At 63.3% G+C, this 16,925-nt stretch overlaps 1 protein-coding gene across 2 annotated transcripts; it reads left to right on the top strand.

Moving 5' to 3' along the window:
- Positions 1 to 1,736: 1,736 nt before the first annotated feature.
- Positions 1,737 to 12,257, top strand: LOC147600694 (ras-related and estrogen-regulated growth inhibitor-like). Of its 2 annotated transcripts, none has more exons than XM_086749989.1 (4): positions 1,737 to 2,716; positions 9,096 to 9,152; positions 9,975 to 10,048; positions 10,655 to 12,257. In XM_086749989.1, exons 1-4 carry the CDS (start codon positions 2,671 to 2,673, stop codon positions 11,138 to 11,140), a joined length of 663 nt encoding a protein of 220 aa, XP_086606115.1. In that variant the 5' UTR covers positions 1,737 to 2,670; the 3' UTR covers positions 11,141 to 12,257. The 2 variants fall into 2 exon arrangements, with proteins under 2 accessions (XP_086606115.1, XP_086606114.1); XM_086749988.1 differs by lacking the exon at positions 1,737 to 2,716 and adding an exon at positions 3,898 to 4,112.
- The last annotated feature ends 4,668 nt before the right edge of the window (positions 12,258 to 16,925 follow it).

Below are 16,925 nucleotides of genomic sequence, written 5' to 3'. Positions count from 1 at the left end.
CTCTTTGGGACCCAAGGGCCAGCAAAGGGGTTTGGCAGCTTGGTTACGGCACTTGGATCTGCTCTGCCGTTCCCGTGCGCTGCCGTGTCCGGAGCTGCAGGTGCTTGTCCTGTTGAAGTGGCAGAGCAGCTTGGAAAGTTCTTAGGACACGTTGTTCGGGAAGGGAAATGCTGTTAATGTGCCCCTTTGCTGTGTTTTATTTTCCTGTCAGCTTTGCGAAGGCGTCTTTGAACTCTTAGATGGAGCCAGATTTATTTTCTCAGCATGATCTGGCTGCGTTCTGGCTGCACATTGAAATACGCCTCAGCGGCTAGAAATCGGCAACAGACAGAATTTAACACCAGGATACTGCGCTGGTTTGATTTCTCTTGCACTAGGGGTTTTCTTGTCTCTTCTGACCAAAAAAAAACCAGCCCCTTGGTTCAGAAGAGAAAGGGAATGCTTCACCAGCGAGGCCGGGCCGACACGGAGCAGTCAGACAAGCCGGGGCGTGAGCGAGCGCTGGGGCTAGGTGCCTTTCGCCCGTTTTCTCTTTCCCTATTTACAGAACATGGGAGAAGTGACGGGGAGCCATGTCGCCGCTGCCGCCGCGTCCCTGCCTGGCTGCTCGCACAGCTTTCGCGCGGCTGAAGCAAAGTCGGGGTCTGGTTTCGGTAGGAACGCAGCGAGCCTGCAAAGCTGCTGAGGAAGGAGAGGCCCTGAGGTCTGCGAGCGCTTTTTAAGTGTGTGCTGGCTTTGCTATAGCAACCAAAAATATGTTTATTGACAGGGCGGCATGGCTTCAGTTATATTCTCGGAGAGCATTCCCCGACAGGCCCGTCCGGCGTTAACTCTCACGAGGCGTGCTAGCGGCGGAGCTTGCCGCTGCGGTGTGCCTCAACAGGAGCAGTGACTGCACAGTCGTTAGCGAGCGACAATTAAATGCGATATGTGAGTGGGAATGTGGGGTTGAGCCCTTCCAGCGGAGGCTGAGGAGGTGAGCTAAATGTTGTGGGACCAAAGCTTGGAACACGTAGTCATTTCTGAAAACGGAGTGCCGGCTCTGAAGTCGGCTTGAAACTGAGCTGGTTTCTGCGTAGATCTTCTCACATCCCGCACCGTCAGATCATCTAGTGGAGAGAAAGGGGACCGGCTTTTACTTTCTCTTCCTTTTCTAAATAAAAACAAACACGCAGCTTCTCTTTCTTTCAGAAGCAGCAAGGTTCCCTTTGCTGGGCAGCTCTCAGAATGAGAGGAGATCTGGTAGGGGTTTAGCTCAGGATCTGAGGTGGTTTGCTTCTTTGTCTGCTTTGGGACAGCTTTTCATTTCTGCTGGATTTTTATTTTTGCAGGGACATGATTCATGGGTGCATTTGGCCTCTTTCCCAGTGCAGACTCCACGTCTCTAAAAAGCGGCAAGTATGGAATAGCCTGACCACAAATATTTCAACAGAAAGCAATATCTGCTCCACCTCCTTCTGTCTGGCCCCGCCACAGGTGCTTTGTTAGGCTGGAGGTGGTTTATTCCGCGGTGGCAGATGATGAAGTCTTGTTTCCCTTGTCCTCCAGCTGAAAGGTCCCCAGCAGACGTGGGACCACGTAGGCACCGGCACTGAAGGCACGCGTGGGGAGCCGCGTGTCCCTTCCCACCGTGCCGAGGAGATCTGAGCGCGAGGTGAGCAGGAGCATCTCTGGGTGCTCCCGAAAAAGAAAGAAATTGGCACAGGTCCTGGTCTGGGTCAGCCTACTCCTGGCTCTGGTTTTGAGGTCAGTGAAACCACACGCTGTTCTGGAGGGAGAGGAGGAGGCTGGATGCAAGCTGGCCAGAGACGTTTCTCCTTCAAAGCGCTGGCGCGGGCTGTCCAAGCGTACCATCGCTCTGCGCTTGGCTGGACTTACACACTTACCACCAAAAGGAGTTTGGAGTGGGCGCTGCCCGATGCTTGTGTTCTGTCCTGAAGGCAGAAGAAACGCAGGAGATCGTGGGAATGGAAACGCCGCCTCCCCACGCCTCCTCCGCGGGCCCTGCCGCCGGAACGGCGCTCCGTGTTCCAGCAGCCCATCTGCGCGGCAGAGCTGGTTTGCTGAGAGCCACCCTTGGGTGCGTGGGCGTGGAGGGTCGGAAGAGGAGGCCAGGGAGGGCCAAAGGACCAAAGGTCGGTTGTTGCCCAGGGCTCTGTTTCTTGAGCTTGACAGACTTTGTGCGAGGTGGCCCCAGAAGAAGCCTTCTCCACACAGAGAGCATCTGCCGTGAATCCCCTGAACCTCCGCTTCCTCCAGCCAGGACCCTGTCCACTGGTTCCTGCCTTCCAAAGTGCGAGGGGTGATTTTCCATGAAATCGGACCATTTATTTTGTCACGAAACTTGCAGGCAAAGAATTTTCTCTGCAGCTTCTCCCTCACCGTCAGATTTGGCTGGAACTGGGCAATGGATTCAAAAATGGTATTGAGGAAAACAGAGGACTTGATTGCAGGCATCTCATTTCCTTAGGAAATCGGGCTAAAAATAGGAAAGGAACACAACCGAGACTTCTTTTTCTTGCCACCCCCTCTCTTCCCCAGCTGGGAATCGGCTCTTGTCCTGAAATCCGCGATTTACTGCTCTGCTGTTGTCTCCTGGGCTCCAGATGTAGCTGAGCTGTGAACTTCAGCTCTGGAGAAGCGGAGCGGGAACACGGTTGTGAGCAGCCGATGCACAGACGCACGTGTGTGGGGAAGCACGTGCCAGCTTGCGATGGTGAGACAAGTTTCTGGGTGAGGGCGGCTCCTCTCTGAGCAGAGTCCTCCAGGTTCCCCTGGTTTGGCTGGGCCCCCCTCCAGCCAGCGCTGTGCCCGGCACGCGAGACGCCCGCGCAGGCGCCGGCGTGCGCTAACCCTTCGGTAGCCACCAGCGATGTTCACTTTCCACACGTGATACGGACTATAAATACCGGCTCTCGCGTTACCGGTCCGAGGCGTCAGGGATGGGCTGCGCTCTGCTGCGCGCAGTCACCCGAGATACTCAGGCAGAGCGCCCCATGCCGGGGGAACGACTGAAGCCTCCGAAAGGAGACCGAATCCCTCGGGCAGGCGTTTGGGACTGGTCAGGTCTCTTCTGCTGGAGTTTGCGGGGCTGGTGTCAGCCCTGCGTCTGTGCCGCGCGAAGCCGCGTCCTGGGCGTCGCTGCAGACAGCTGAGGCTTCGCAGGTCTCTTCCCTTCTCCCCAGCGCTCCGCGCACCCACCACACACATCCACGCTCGCTGCGGCCGAGCCACGCGTGCCCACGCGCATGTGCACACATGCACCCATCACCCCTCGCTCTGGGCTGCGCCGCTGTCGAACGGCCTCGCGCCGCTGCCGCACCCAAGCGCGTGCAGAGCTGGGTGCCAGGCCTGGCGCGAGGCTTTGGCTCTTTGACGCCCGCGGGGATTTCGGCGCTGGCTTGCGCAGAGCCAGGGTTTGCTCCTGACCCCGGGGGGGGAGCGGGCAGCGGCTGGGGCTGCGCGTGAGCCATGGGGCGAGGGGAAGGCTGGGGGCCGAGCCAGCTTCTGTCTTTATTGGAGCCACATTTTGTCTTTCTTAGGGCCACATTTTGTCTTTACTGGAGCCAGCTCCTGTCCTTCCCACCTCGTCTTGCGGGCCGGAGCCGAAGCCATGATTTCAGCAGGGATTTGGGGGAGGCAGCCCCCTGCCCTCACGTCCCGGCCCGGGGCGGTGCTGGGGTCCCCTCCGCTCTCTCCCCGCTTTGCCCCCCGGGGGTGAGCAGCTCCCGGGGCCGGTTCCGTGCAGGGCGAGGGGGCACCAACACCCCCCACCCCCCCCGGCCCGGCTCCTCCGCACCCGGACCCCGCTGAGGCAGGAGGAGGAGGAGGAGGAAGGGGGGGGGGCATCAGTCGGGACCGCCTGCACCGAGCCGGGGCTGAGCCCGGCCCCGGGGCGGAGCCGGCGGGGCAGCGCCCGGCGGAGCGGGGAGCGCGGCGGAGCTGGGCTGAGCCCGGACCCCGGCCCCCGACCCCCGGCCCCGGCCCCGGCCCCGGCCCCGGCCCCGGCCCCGGCATGAGCTTCCCGCGGCCCCTGCGCCGCTCCGTCAGCCTCAGCCCGGGCCGGTCCCTGCGCCTCGTCGTGCTGGGGCAGAGCGCCGTGGGCAAGACAGGTAGGAGGGGGCTCCCCGGCATCCCCCCGACCAGCATCCCCCCCCGGCATCCCACCCTGCATCCCCCTCCGTCCCCTGCATCCGCCCCGCAGCCCCCCGCACCCCCCGTCTCCTTCCCGGGGCTCCGGCCGGGGCTGGGCAGCAGAAAAACCGGGCTGGGGACCGAGTTTCTCCCGTGACCGCGTCCCCCGAGTGGGACCCTCACGTCGAAGGGCACGGAGTTTCCCTCCTCTGCAGTTTTTGCCGTGGGCGCTTTGCAGCCCGGGGCTCGTCCCGCGGGGTTTTTCCACGCAGCGCGCGGGGCTGCGGGCCGGGGTGGGACATCGCTGCCGGGGCGCTTTCGGGGCGCTCGGGGTTTGCTGCTGCGCTTGGGCCAGGGGAGCGGGGTTCGCAGAGCCTCGCGTGACAGGGCTGGGCTTCGTTTTCCTTTCGGAAAACTCCTTTCCCTGCACTCTGCTGCGTGCTCTCCGGCTGCGGCACGTGGATTTGGGGTGCCGAGCTGGCAGCGCCCGAGCTCGCTCCTTCACCCCTGGGCCCCTTCCCGCTCCTCCGGCCCGGCTGCCAGCACCCGTGGGCGAAGGCGGCCTCCGCTCCACCCCTGCTCGGCATCCACGCGCGGTGGTGAGAGGCACCTGTCGCCGGCGAGGAAAGGCGCGTGTCCACAGGGGTCCGCGTCAGTTTTAGCGCGGCAGGGCCAGGGAGCTGCAGCCCATGCAGAGCTGAGGGGACGCAGCCAGGGCTGCCGTGACCTCGGGGACAGGACGATGCCCAGCCGCCTCACCGCTCCGGAAGAGGCAAACCCGTTAAATACGCGGCAGCGGCACCTCGCCCGGGCTCGGGGTCCGCGGCTTCGGCCATCGGTGCTGTCGAAGTTGCGTTTCCACAGACAGCAACCGGCGAGCCTCTCGCCTGGCTGGCCTCTCGCCTGGCTGGCCGGCGCGTTCCTCTCGCCCAGCGTTAGTGAAAAACCGTGATTTCCCTCACTGAATGAAAGGAGGCGGCTCCCAGATCTTGATGAGCAGCCCAGCGCTGGGCAGCGGGAGCAGGGGAACGGGGCTCAGCCCCGGCGTCCGCGGAGCACGGACGAGGGGTCCCATGGGTGATGTTTGGCCTCGAAGCCCCCGCAAGCAGAGCGAGCTGCGCGTGGTGGTTGTACAAAGCGTACGCAGCGCTTTGGCTCGCCCCCCGCCCTGGCCCGAACACCCGTGCTGCCCCCCGCCGCGTTAATCCCGCCCGGCATGGAGCGGGTGGGAGGCCGCTGTGCCTCCTCCGCAGGGTCGGGTCACGCCGAGGGGCTTCGACGGTTCCTCCAGCTGCCTTCGGCCCCGGCACCCCCCTCGCCAGCGCGGCTGGGCATCGTGCGGGGCTGAGCTGCGGGTTTCACCCAAACCTGCCCCTGAGCCACCGAGCTCCCAGCGCCAGCGGGATGCGAGTGGACCCTGCGGCAGGGCATCGCCCGGCTGAGCTGTGGGCATCGCCCCTGCGGGAACAGGAGCTGGGAGAGCTGGGGGTGAGGTGCGTGAACCAGCAAAAGGACAATTAACATCTGACAGCTGCAAAAGGGGGAAAAAACCCTCAATTCTCAGCAAGAGTTTGATTTTTTGGAGCGGTTTGGAAATGTTCCAGGGCTGCTGCTCCATGCGGGGCCGGGTTTGGGTGCAGGCCCACAGCTGAACCCCGTGGGGAGTTTGAAGATTTGGCCCGGGCTGCGTAAATCACCCGCGGGAGGCTGCAAACCCGGCAGCCAGAGCTTGCGTTATCCCCGTCCTCCGCTGCTGACGCCAGCCAGTGTAAACTGGGCTGTGCTTGGGAGGGGAGCTCTGCTTACGGGACGCGACCTGAAGATGAATGGGTGCTGCGAGCCGCTCCGCGGGCCGGGGAGCTGCGTTACGGCAGCACAGACGGAGCGGCGCGGGGCGATGCCGTCCTGGGGTACCCAGCCTGTCCCGCGTCAGTGGGGTAACCGTGCGCCGCACCATCCCGTAGCCGTTCCCAAGGACCAAACCGAATATAAAATGAACCTGTCCAGCTTTAGGGCTCCCCAAAGAGCCCTTTCTGAGGTTACTTGTGTTCAAGATGGGGGAAAAAAAAACCTCCTTATAAGGCTGCGTGGATGTGCTGACGCCTCTCTGCCTGCATCCGCTTCTTCCGATTGGCAGCGTCGCTCGTGTTCTTGCGCTCCGGCCAATTTTTAATCAATTTAATTGGCTCCTCTTCTGGTAGAACACCATGCGCTCCGGCTTTGGGCGCCTGCCGAACACACGAGACAGAGTCAGGTGCTTTCGAGAGACGGAGCCGGGCTGTCTCGCTCTCCCCCTGCTGATCCGAGCGCCTCTTTGGGGATGCTGATCCGTGCCTCCTGCTGGACCCTTGGGCGTCTCCCCAGCGCGGTTTTGCCGAATTATGCGCTTGTTCCAGCAAATCCCTTCTCTGACGGGCAGGGTTTGACACGCAGGGGCGGCTCGGACAGCCCGGGGATGGCGAACGTCCTGGGTGGTGCCGGAGGGCAGGGGAAGGTGCTGTGGCAGAGATGCTGGGGCTGAGGAGGCAGAACACCCGGCTCGGGCAGGGAGCCACGCTCCCGGGCTGAACGCGCAGGTCCTGACCGCTGCGGTGCGGGTGCGCAGGAGCCGGGCACCGGGGACGTTTGCTGAGGGCCAGTGGGGACCAACTGCCCCCAGTTTGCATGGGGGGGGAAGCAAGCTTGGCGCGGGAGCGCGCCAGTCCCGCCTGGTGTCAGCTTTTCATCTGCGTCTGGTGGTTTTGGGGGGGTTCACACCCCATCCCGGGTTTGGGGAGCTCTGTTCTCCCGTCGCACTCCGGCTCTGTTTCGTTCTGCTGCTGCGCTGACGCCTGGTGTGCAGCCTCGCCATCTCGTCCTTCCGGGGCTCTGCGCCCCTGCCTTGCTCTTGCTCTTGGGTTTTTTTCCCCCATTCCCTCTCATTTTCCAGCAATTTCACTTTCTGCTCCTGCCGCCTCTCCAAGCCAGCTCTCAGCCTCCCACTCCCGTCCCCGCGCAGCCTGTCCCTACCCGCTGCCGTCATTAACACCTCTGAGGGCTCCAGCGTCGCTTCCATTAGCCCTGCGCCCGCGCTCCGTCCGGCCTCCGAACCGCGGGTTTCTCTGTCTGCACCAGAAAGATTGCACCCAGGCAGCTCTGCCGGGACGGAGAGCTGCTTTGGGAGAGGCTACTGCTTTCCAGGTCCTCCCTGCTGCATCCTAAAGGCAATTCCCAGCAGGAAGATGTTCCGGAGGGTGGGGATGGAGATGAAGGCGAGTGGAAAAACAAGCCTTTGAGCTTGGCCAGGGGGTCTCCCCTTCAGCCCGAGCATCATGGGCTCCTTGCAGCTCTCCCGGGCTTTTTTGTGGGGTGCTTGAGGCTGCAGGTGTGAAAAGTCAAGTCGAAAGTACGTCAGCCTTACTTCAAAGCGAAAACACATCTCTGGCCAGCTCTTCAGCGCCGCATTCCTGCATCCACCCTTGGGATGCTGCCGGCCTCGCCGCGCTCCTCCTGAAGCGAAGCTGGCGTGGTAGCATCATCTCGCCAATGGCTCGGTACCATCTCGCCATTTTGGCGAGCGCCGGTCTCCCCTGGCTGCCTCGCGTGCCATCCCGGCACCGCGGTGGCCCTGCCGCGGCCCCAGGGCTGCTGCACTGCGGGGCTCAGGAGCCGGGGGCTGTGGTAAACCCAGCGCTGCTCCGGGCAGGGGCGGTTTCGTGGCCCTTTGGCCGCACCGGGGATGTTCAGCAACGCTCGGTGCTCTGGCAGCAGGATGACGGCCACGCTCTGGCTGCCTCCTGCCCCGGGCAGAGCCGCGGGATTTCCAGCACCTCCGGATTGCTTCGTTAGTTAGGAAGCCTCTGCTTTTCCCCCTGAGGCCGTTTGCCAGCTGAGCCTCAGCCCTGCCTGCGGCCCCCATCGCTGGAAACGCCTGAGTAGAGACCGGGCACGACGGCAAAGCTCTTGCTGCCCCTTACGGGAAAGTGTACGGAGCGTCCGGTTTATTTGTTCCGTGGCGGTCCCAGGGAGCTTGCTCACCTGGAATGCTCCGGGCTCGGCTGTCTCCACAGCCCGGCTCGGGGGGATGGCCAGAAGCAGCCCTTCTCCCCGGTGAGGAGAAGCCCTCGCCGCGGTCCGTGGAGCTGCCGGGCGAGCCTCCCGCGGGAGCAGGCCCCCGCCCAGCCCGGCGTTACGTGGGACTCGGGCTCCGCAGCTCCCGGGTGCTGGAGCGGAGAGATGCGCTCATCGGATGCGAGGGGTCTAATTGCCGCGCCGCTCTGCCGTGGCTGTTCCTGCCGTTCCCTGCCCTGGCGAGGAGGAAGCGCCGGGCCAAGTGACTCGGTCTGCGTGTCGGTGCGGTGCCAGCAGACGGAACGGTTTGCCGTGCCCCGCGTGCCCCCGACTTTGGCTTTGCGATGGATTTCACCACATTGGCGCCGACCGCCCTCCCCTCTCCCTGCGGCGCGCCTGGCTCGGGTCACACAAACCGCGCTGCAGTGAATTCCCCGTGCGAGGAGCCGCCTTCCGCCTGTGCGTCCTGCTGCGTTCCGGGGGGCGGCTCTGCCCGGGTTTCTCCCGCCGCCGCCTGCCAGGTGTGGTGAAACGCCTGCGGTGTCGGCCGCCACAGCGGAGCCCAGCCATCTCCTGCTGCCGCTCTCGGGGCTCCCGAGCTGCCGCGTCCGCGCGTCCTGGCGTACTGTCAGCCTCGCCTTTCCCACCACAATCGGGCGATTTGCCGCTGTATTGTCGCTTTCGCTGGCGTTCCCGGGCAGCCGCAGCTGGCGCGCGGCAGTGCCCCAGCCTGCTCGGGCACCCGCAAGGACGCAAACCTCACGGGGCCGCGTTTGCAGCATCGCTGCCGGGACGTCTCCTCCTGGTGCCCTTGGCCGCTCTCCCGGTCTCCGCTCCATCCCTCCGCCTCAACCAGCCCGTGTCTGCTGTGTACTGACAACCGTAACCGGCTTTGTTGTGGTTTTTTACAGCCTTGACCGTACGATTCATCACCAGGAGATTCATTGGAGACTACGACCCAACGCTGGGTAGGTGAAACCCTTCTTGTTGCTTTCACTGCTGCCGCTGGCTTGGCCAACTCTGTCCCCATTCTCACCGGATCTGCTCCTCTTCCTCCTGGCCCAGACTGGCAGTGGGCAGAGCCACCGGCCACCAAGGCTCTCGGGTCCCTTTTTCCTTTTCTGTTTTGTTAAGGCCAAAATCTGGTGAGCTGAGGCGCCGGCACCGCAGGAGGAAGCATGGCGCTTCGCCAGCCTCAAACAACGGGCTGGGAGGTGGCTATATGGGGAAGGAGGCACCTGGGGCAGTGGCTTGGTGCTGTCCTGTCTTCCACGAGTTGCGTTTGCCTGGGGTTTGAGGTTTTTTGGGTACTCCAGCCACACCCCTGCTGAAGTACGGCAGAAATTGCGGATCGCTGGCTGTGCGTCCTTCTGCCGAACTGCGCTGTCGCCTGCCGGCTGGGACATCTGGGCCGTCTCCGTGTCGCTCTGACCCGGCTGGTTCACAGGGGACCCGAGGGAAAGGCTTGGCTCGACACTCGGCCCCGCGCGGCCCCGGCTGCCCTTTCCATCTCCGCTCCTTGCTTCTTTTGGCGAGCGATGCTTTTTTCCCCCGGAATTTGTTTTTCCTCCCTGCCTGCTGCCGCTTCCTCCCGTGGGCTCGCTCCGTGCGGCGCTGTAAAACGCAGAGCCCATGCGGCGAGTGTCCCTGGTCCCACCCCGTGCCCGTGCTGTAGGTCGCAGCGGGTGAAGATCGACCTCTCCAGCGCGCCGTGCGCCACGGCCACCTGCGCTGGCGTTCGCTGCGCGGGGGCATCCCTCACAGGGGCTTTCCTGTCCGTCCTCCTCCAGAAATGATCTACAGACACACGGCCGTCATCGACGGGGAGATGGTGCACTTCGAGATCCTCGACACGGCAGGACAGGTGAGCTCGCGCCGCTTCGTGGCTGGCTGGCCCTGGAAAACGCCGCCGACTGGCATTGAAGGCCATCCTTGCTTTTCCACCAGCCTTAGTCTGTTGTATCCGAAACACATTTATCTCGGAAAAAGGGTGTTTTGGAGAGTTTATGTCTCTCTAACATCAATCGTGTCATGGCCCCAGCTAAGTATTTTGCCATTCCCCTTACCGGTGTGCGGTGCAGCTCTGCTCCCCGCCTCGGTGAAGCGTCCTGACGCAGGGAGACGGCGCGGGGCAGCGAGAGGGTGCTGGGTCCCAGGAGCCACCGGGATGGTGGGCGACGGAGAGCCCTGTGCCGGCTTCCCATCCAGCCCTGCCCCTGCGCGCCCGCTGTGGGGGCACCAACCCCCCCTGTCCACGCCAGGACGGGGCCGATTGCCGTCTCCATCTGCTGTTCTGCCCAACCCGTCAGGTTCCCGGCTCCGCAAGCCGCTGCCGAGTGCAAGCCCAGGGCCCAAACCCTCCAGGGAGGGGGTGAGGGCCCCTCGGGCGCTCTTCTGGGTTGCAGCCGTTGGTGTTGGTATTCAGGAGCCGCTGGGCTGCTGGGGTTAACACGAGCTGTCTGCCCGGCAGGAGGAGGATTCGCTGCAGATAGAGGAGAAGATCAAGTGGGGCGACGGCTTCGCGGTGGTCTACTCGGTGACAGACAGGTGCAGCTTCGACGAGGTGATGCGGCTGTGCTTCCTCATCAACCACCTCCACGCCAGCCCCAAGCGGAGCGGCGGGAGCGAGCAGCCCCCTGTCGTCATCGTGGCCAACAAGAAGGACCTGCAGTTCGACAGGATGGTGTCCACGGAGGACGGCGAAAACCTCTCCAAAGCCTTGAAGCTGCCTTTCTATGAGATCTCCACGCGGGACAGCTACGAAGAGACGGTGGCAGTGTTCAATGCCCTCTACCAGGAGCTCATGAGGCAGGGGCACTTCTCCCCGGGCTCCTTCAAGAGGAGGACGGTGTCGAAGCTGATGGAGAAGATCCCGAAGATGCAAGCCAGCTCCACCTTGAACTCAGCGGGCCGGAGCCTCAGCTTTAACTCCTTCAGGGACTACATCCCCGAGTGAGCGTCCCCAGCACGGCGGCGAGAGCGACGGCCGCGCCGGGACGGAGGGACGGGTCACCCTGCGGCCAGGGCGCCCGCTGCTTCGGCCCCGGGGCTGAGGAGCAGCTTGTGGGGCTGTGCAGGCTCCCAGGGAGGGTGGGACGGGGTCCTACAGCCTTTTAAACCCTGTGAGCTTTCACAAACGGGCTTTGTGCCTGCAGGGAGGGTGTTCTTTGTCCGTCTCACCCCTTTGCTCCCTCTTCCTCCTCCCGCAGGGCTGAAGTCAGCGGTGAAGGTGGTCGGTGGTGACCTGGGTGGTGTGGGGTTGGCCCTTGCACGGTCAGAAGTGTTTCAGCGGGGACCGGACCCGGCACAGCCACATCTGCCTGGGTGTCCCCGCTCCCCTGATAAAGTGGTTTGTGCCCCGAGGCGCACACCCCCCGCACCGGGGTGGCCCCGAGGGTCGCGCCGGCTCCTGGGCCGCCAGCCACCCCCGTCCTGGGGAAAGGGGCCGTCGCTTCTGCGCCGGTTAGCGATGGGGCTCAAAACCTTTCCAGCCCGGCCAGCTGCTCCGGGGCGGTGGCCGCTGCCCGCGCCCGCCCCTCGGTGCCCCCAGGCCCCCCTGGCCGCAGGGCCGGTGCGTGGCGGAGGTGGGTTTCTGACGCGCCCAGGAACCTCAGCCTGGGGTCGCGCGTCTCCATCCCGGGGGAGTGGCGTTCCCGGGATGGCTTCTCCCGCCGGTGCCTGTGTCCTGGCCGTGCGGCCGAGCGCAGCCGCGGGGCGACAACATGAAGCGCGGATGCAACGAGGCTGAGAGTGGGAGGTGCGTGTGGTGCTCCTCCATCCCTCGGCTGCTGTCGCCCTGTCCGCAGAGGGAAACCCGCCGTGGCTGAGAATTTGTCTTTTTTTTTTGCGCGGAGACGGGGCAGCAAAGGCACGGAGAGGAGCGGGGCTGGCAGCTGGCGGCGTCTCCTCCCCGCAGCGTCGTGCCTCTTGCTCCCTGCTGCTGTGTGGCCGCTGGAGGTGGCCGAGCTGGAAGACCTGCGCCGAAACACGCCCACGTCCCCCCGCCCCGCGGCGACCCGCCGCACTGCCCGCTGCCGCGTCCCGTGACAATAAAAGCCAAGTGAGCAACCGCCTGCGATGCTCTCGTGCCTGTGAGTGCCGGGACGGGGTTCTTCCATCGCGCTGTGTCTGCTTTCGGGGGAGCCCGGTGGGGAACGCACCCACGTGCCTCCCGCGGGGTGAAAGCCCACCCTGTCGAGGGGCTGGGCCAGGGGGCAATTTGGGATTGCTCCTTCCCAGCACCTTAATTAACATCCCCAGCGCCAGCGGTGGGAAACGCCGCCGGGACCTACTGGTTGGCGCGTGGCTCTGCATACGGCGAGAGCGGAACTGGGGGCTTTCACGCCTTGGGGAGCCGGCCAGGGGGGAGCGAGCGCTGGGGATGTGTGTTTGGTGTGATTTTAGGGGTTTTTAGGGCGTTCCCGAGCGAGCTGAGCGCCACGAGCTGGGCCTGGGGCGCGTGTTGGCTGCCCGGCTGGGTAGGAGCCACTTTTGGGAGGCGCAGATGAGCCGCGCACCGGCCGGACCGCCAAGCCGCCTGGATGGGAGAGGGGAGCCTGGCAGCCGCGCGCGCTGACCCTAACCCCGCAGCTTGGGGCCGCCTTGACAGCCCGGCTCGGGAGGGGTGAAAAACCCATTGGGGTGCTCGGCGCTTGGGTTTGGGCGTCCTCCCGCGTGCTCTGACGCCCTGGACGTCCCCAGGGCTCGTCCGAGGGGCTGGATTTCCGCTGGCCCGGGCTCCGGGTCAGTGCAACGCCGGGCATGGCGGAAACGCGCGTTATTTGACAGGAATGACTCAAAATGATGAATGAGAGCAGAAAGCGGGGCCGGCGGCGGGAGCAGCGTCCTCGGGCACTGCCGGGAGCTGGGCGCAGCGGTGAGCGCTGGCCTGAGCTGACCCCAGCGCTTTTTTTTCCCAGCACAAGGAACTCAGAAAGGTTCTCGGCCAAAAGCCCGGTGCGGTCGCTGCCTGCGTTGGCCTCGCCGAGACCGCCTGGCCCTGCTCGCTGCTGTAATTAGCAGGAAATCTCGTTAGTATCGGGCTCAGCTGCTCTCGGAAAGGCCAGAGGGAGCTCGTCAGGGCTGCTAATTGCTAATTACGGAAAGCCTTCAGTGGCTCTGCCGGGGGAGGTTCCCCTCTCAGGTACAAAGTCTGCAGGGTGGCATGTCCCTCCTGGGTCGGAGGGAGACTGGGGGGTCCCTGTCCCCCATCCCCTCTGTGTGGACCTGGGGATTAAAGCTGCCATTGGGGTGATGCGCGGGGGCAGCCCCACGAATCCTAAATCCCTGTGGCGGGGGGCTCTGCAGGGCTCAGGCAAGGGAGGAGGAAGAAGAAGAGGAAGGTCTTGGTCTCTGCCTTCCCTGGAGCAGAGCTGCAGCTTTAGCAGCCGGAGGAGGTTCGTTAAAGCCAGGCCCCTGTTTGCCGTCCCTTGGAGGTGCTTGGTCCGTGGGGACGGATGACCTGCAGCCCCCCCTTTGCTGAGAGGGGCACTAAAACAGCCTTTGGGGGCACGTTTGGGGTGTACGCCGGGAGCATGTGGAGCGAGGGCTGCAGTTTGGTTTGCCTTGGAGACCTCCAAAAACAAAACACGCTCCGTGTGTCGCTGGGAAGTGCCCCCGCTCCAGGGATACGCAGGTGTCACCCTGCCCCTGGAGCCCCCCGTCCTTCCAGCCCCGCGGCTGGGCTGTGGCGGCTCGGCTCCGCGGGGAGAAGCTGAGGTGTTTCGGCCTCAGCGCCCAAAGGGCATCTCCAGGGCAGTGATGTAATTTGGCGGGCGCGTGGGCTGCGGATCTGCGTGCTGGGTTTCTGGAAGCGTGGAGAGGTGAAGGAAGCGGAGACGTCCTGCCCCAAAGCATCCCCGCCTGCTGCTCCCAAACCTCCGAACTGCCTCCCCTTACCTGTCTGCAAGCGCCCTCGCTGGAAAGCCCGGTGTACGCGTATGGTGTGGGCTGAGGGCAGTATGGATAACTTTACAACTTGCTTTGTTTCGGTTTTTTTCCCTCTCCTTACGTCGCGCCTGGGTTGAGCCCTCCTGCGCAGTACCCGCTCCTCTGCGCAGGCACCACGCGTGCTTTTGGGGAGCTCCCTTAAAAACCAAGCCAGCTGCGGGCTCTGGGGCTGCACTCCGGCAGGCCAAGCCTCGCTGGGAAAGGTTAAACCGCCCCGGAGCGAGGACGGCCAGGCTGGCGAGGGGCACGGAACGAGCCGGGGCGGGGGCTGCTTTCTCTTGGCAGCTGCAGCCTTTGCTATCAACCTTCGGACTGCTGCGCGGTTTTTGGTGAAAAGTGGAGGGTTTGGGGCTTTTTGAAGGCTTAGGCTGGAGGAGCGGCGTGGGGGCTGGCCTTGCTGCAGCCCCAAATGCGTTCTGGGGGCGACGGGGAGAGCGGAGCTGCCAGTGCCATCTCCCCAGCGGGCGCCGGTCTTAAAACACCCAGACCAAGTGCAGCTTCTCCTCTCTGAACTGCTCTGATTTAAGCTCGGAGCAGAAAAATTGAGATTATCTGGCTGTTGCAATGTTTCCTGGCTTTAAGATGCCCGACCCAGGAGGAGGAGTGCCCGGTAAAGGTGGGGTTCCTCTGCGCGGCAGGCTCCCCTCTCCCAAATTAGCCGGTTTAGGCCAGTTTTGTGCCACGCGAGCACGGCGGGCACGTGGGCTCGGCCGCTGCCCCTCCGAGGGTCTCCACCCTGGGTGTCCCCTAAATATCAGTCTTTGCCGGGGCAGTTGATGGAAATTCGAGACTGCTTTCAGGGGGAAATCTGGGGCTGAGATTTTGGGGTTTGGGGAGTGACATCACATTTCTTTCCTCCTTTTTAATTTTTTTTTTTTTCTTAAAAAAACCTACTCAGCAACTTAGCTCTAATAATGAGCACGAGGCTCTGTAAGGCACGGAGAGCTTCCCCACAGCCGAAGGCTTTTGCTGGCCCTGAAAGGAAAGGCTGGGAACTGCAACGGGGAGAAAACCTAAAGGAAAGCGCCCGCCGCAGCGCGTCCCCGGCTTGTTCCCGGCTGGGATCCTGGGGTTGCCCCTCCAGGCCGGGAAGCAGCAGATGAACCACAGGTCAGTAACGCGGTGGAGGCGAGGGCAGGATGGGTACATCCCCGCTGTCAACCTGCTTCCGCTCATCGCTGCATCTCCTGGCTTCTACAGATCATGGGGGGAAAAAAGAAAGAAGATTTTTTTTTTTTCTGGGCGTAGGCTTTTAAGGTAAGGTAGGATCCATCCCCGCAGCGAGAGCTGGGCCAGGGCCGGGGGATGAGGCTGCTCCCCCCTAGGAAAAGCGAGGGGAGACGCCAAGTCCTGCAGGCGCTTTGCTGCTCCCACCCCTTCTCTTTTGTTCTTGGCCAAACCGCATGTTTGGTTTTTTTTTCCCCTCTTTCTTTTAAATATTATTAAAACCCACCCAAACCACCAAGCATCCCCAGTACAGGCTGGGCGTACCGCTGGGAAGCTGCGGCGCTTTGGGTCTGTAGGAAAATATTGAATATTGATGGTGAGGGCTGGTCCTCCCCAGGGGCCCTGTGCCTGTCCCCTCCACTCGCACGTGTGGACAGAGCTCCGGTTTTCCAGCCAGCCCGAAAGGGGACGGTCGGATTTTAGAGGGGGTGCTGCCTGCAATGGACGGGGCGTGCTGCGAGGGAAGCCGTAAAATGGGGAACGCGACGTCTTTTCAGACCCGCAAAGTCAGGAAGGGGGAAAGATGCCCATTTCGCAGAGGAGGTAAACTGTAACACACAGGAAAAAAAAAACCCACAAAAAAACCCAAACCAAACCCCAAAAAACCACACCTGTGCAAGAGAAGGGGCAGGTCGGCTTGCTGGAAACCAGGCAAACTGCCCCAAAATCTTTTCCTCCTGCAGCCGGTCAGGGAGAAGTGGTTTTTCTTGGCAGCTGGAGGAAGAGTGCTGGAGGCGAAGCGGGGCTTCACGCTGCTCCTGGAAGCTGGGCTGTGCGACGGTTTCTGACGGGCAGGAAAACTGCCAAAACAACTCCTCCGCCCCAAAAAATCGGATATGGGAGGGTGGGGAAGGGCTCGGCCCCACATCCCCCCACAGACACCTACATGCAGAGCCGGCGGGGGCAGCCGCCGCCTCGGCCAAGCGTCGAGTCGCTGAAAGCGCTGGCGGGATTTTCCCAGGGGCGCAAGGAAGGGATTTGAGCTGCTTTTTAAGAAAAGCTTTTTAAAATCCCCCCACTTCCCAGGGTCCCACGCGGGTGCAGCCCCCACCGCCGCGCTCGCCGTCCCCTGTTTCTCTAATCCTCTCCGGCAGCGCCTCGCCGTCCTGCGGGCGCCGTGTGACGGAGCTTTGCCTTCGGCCGCTGCCAAACACCCCCGCGGGCTGCCCCCGGCCCCTTTCGGGGCAAGGAACGGGGAACTGCCGCTCCCTCCTCAGCGCTTCTGAACTGTCAGGGCTGCGCTGCATCCCCAGCTGCCGCTGCCCGCGCAGGGCCGGGGAATAAACTCGCCTGCTGCTCCGGGGGCCGCAGCCCCGTCCCAAAGAAAAATGAATCCCGGAGGCGTCCGTGGGAAAGGCCCTTCCAGGGGCTCGCCGGGGCCGCGGCCGAGGATTTTCCCAGTGGGTTTGGCCGTCCTGAGACCCTCCCAAAGAGCAGCATCTCCTGGGGTGAGCAGTGCTTCTGTCTTCGGGCGCAGGGCTGGCGCTGTCAGGGTTTCGCCTGGGTGCAGAATGGGGAAACTCTGGGGAATCTCAATTTTTAATGTATTTTTAATAGCGTGGCAG

Source organism: Chlamydotis macqueenii, chromosome 5 (assembly GCF_036417535.1).
Source record: "Chlamydotis macqueenii isolate bChlMac1 chromosome 5, bChlMac1.mat, whole genome shotgun sequence".
Classification (NCBI taxonomy): Eukaryota; Metazoa; Chordata; class Aves; order Otidiformes; family Otididae; genus Chlamydotis; species Chlamydotis macqueenii.
Note: the sequence above shows the minus strand (reverse complement) of the source record. Positions and strands in the feature narration are given on the sequence as shown.

Bases quoted from the DNA above. Each gene is read 5' to 3' on its own strand.
- LOC147600694 (XM_086749988.1), top strand. From the start codon at position 4,016: ATGAGCTTCCCGCGGCCCCTGCGCCGCTCCGTCAGCCTCAGCCCGGGC. The intron at 4,113-9,095 runs GTAGGAGGGGGC...GGTTTTTTACAG, and splicing joins GAGCGCCGTGGGCAAGACAG to CCTTGACCGTACGATTCATC. The intron at 9,153-9,974 runs GTAGGTGAAACC...GTCCTCCTCCAG, and splicing joins AGACTACGACCCAACGCTGG to AAATGATCTACAGACACACG.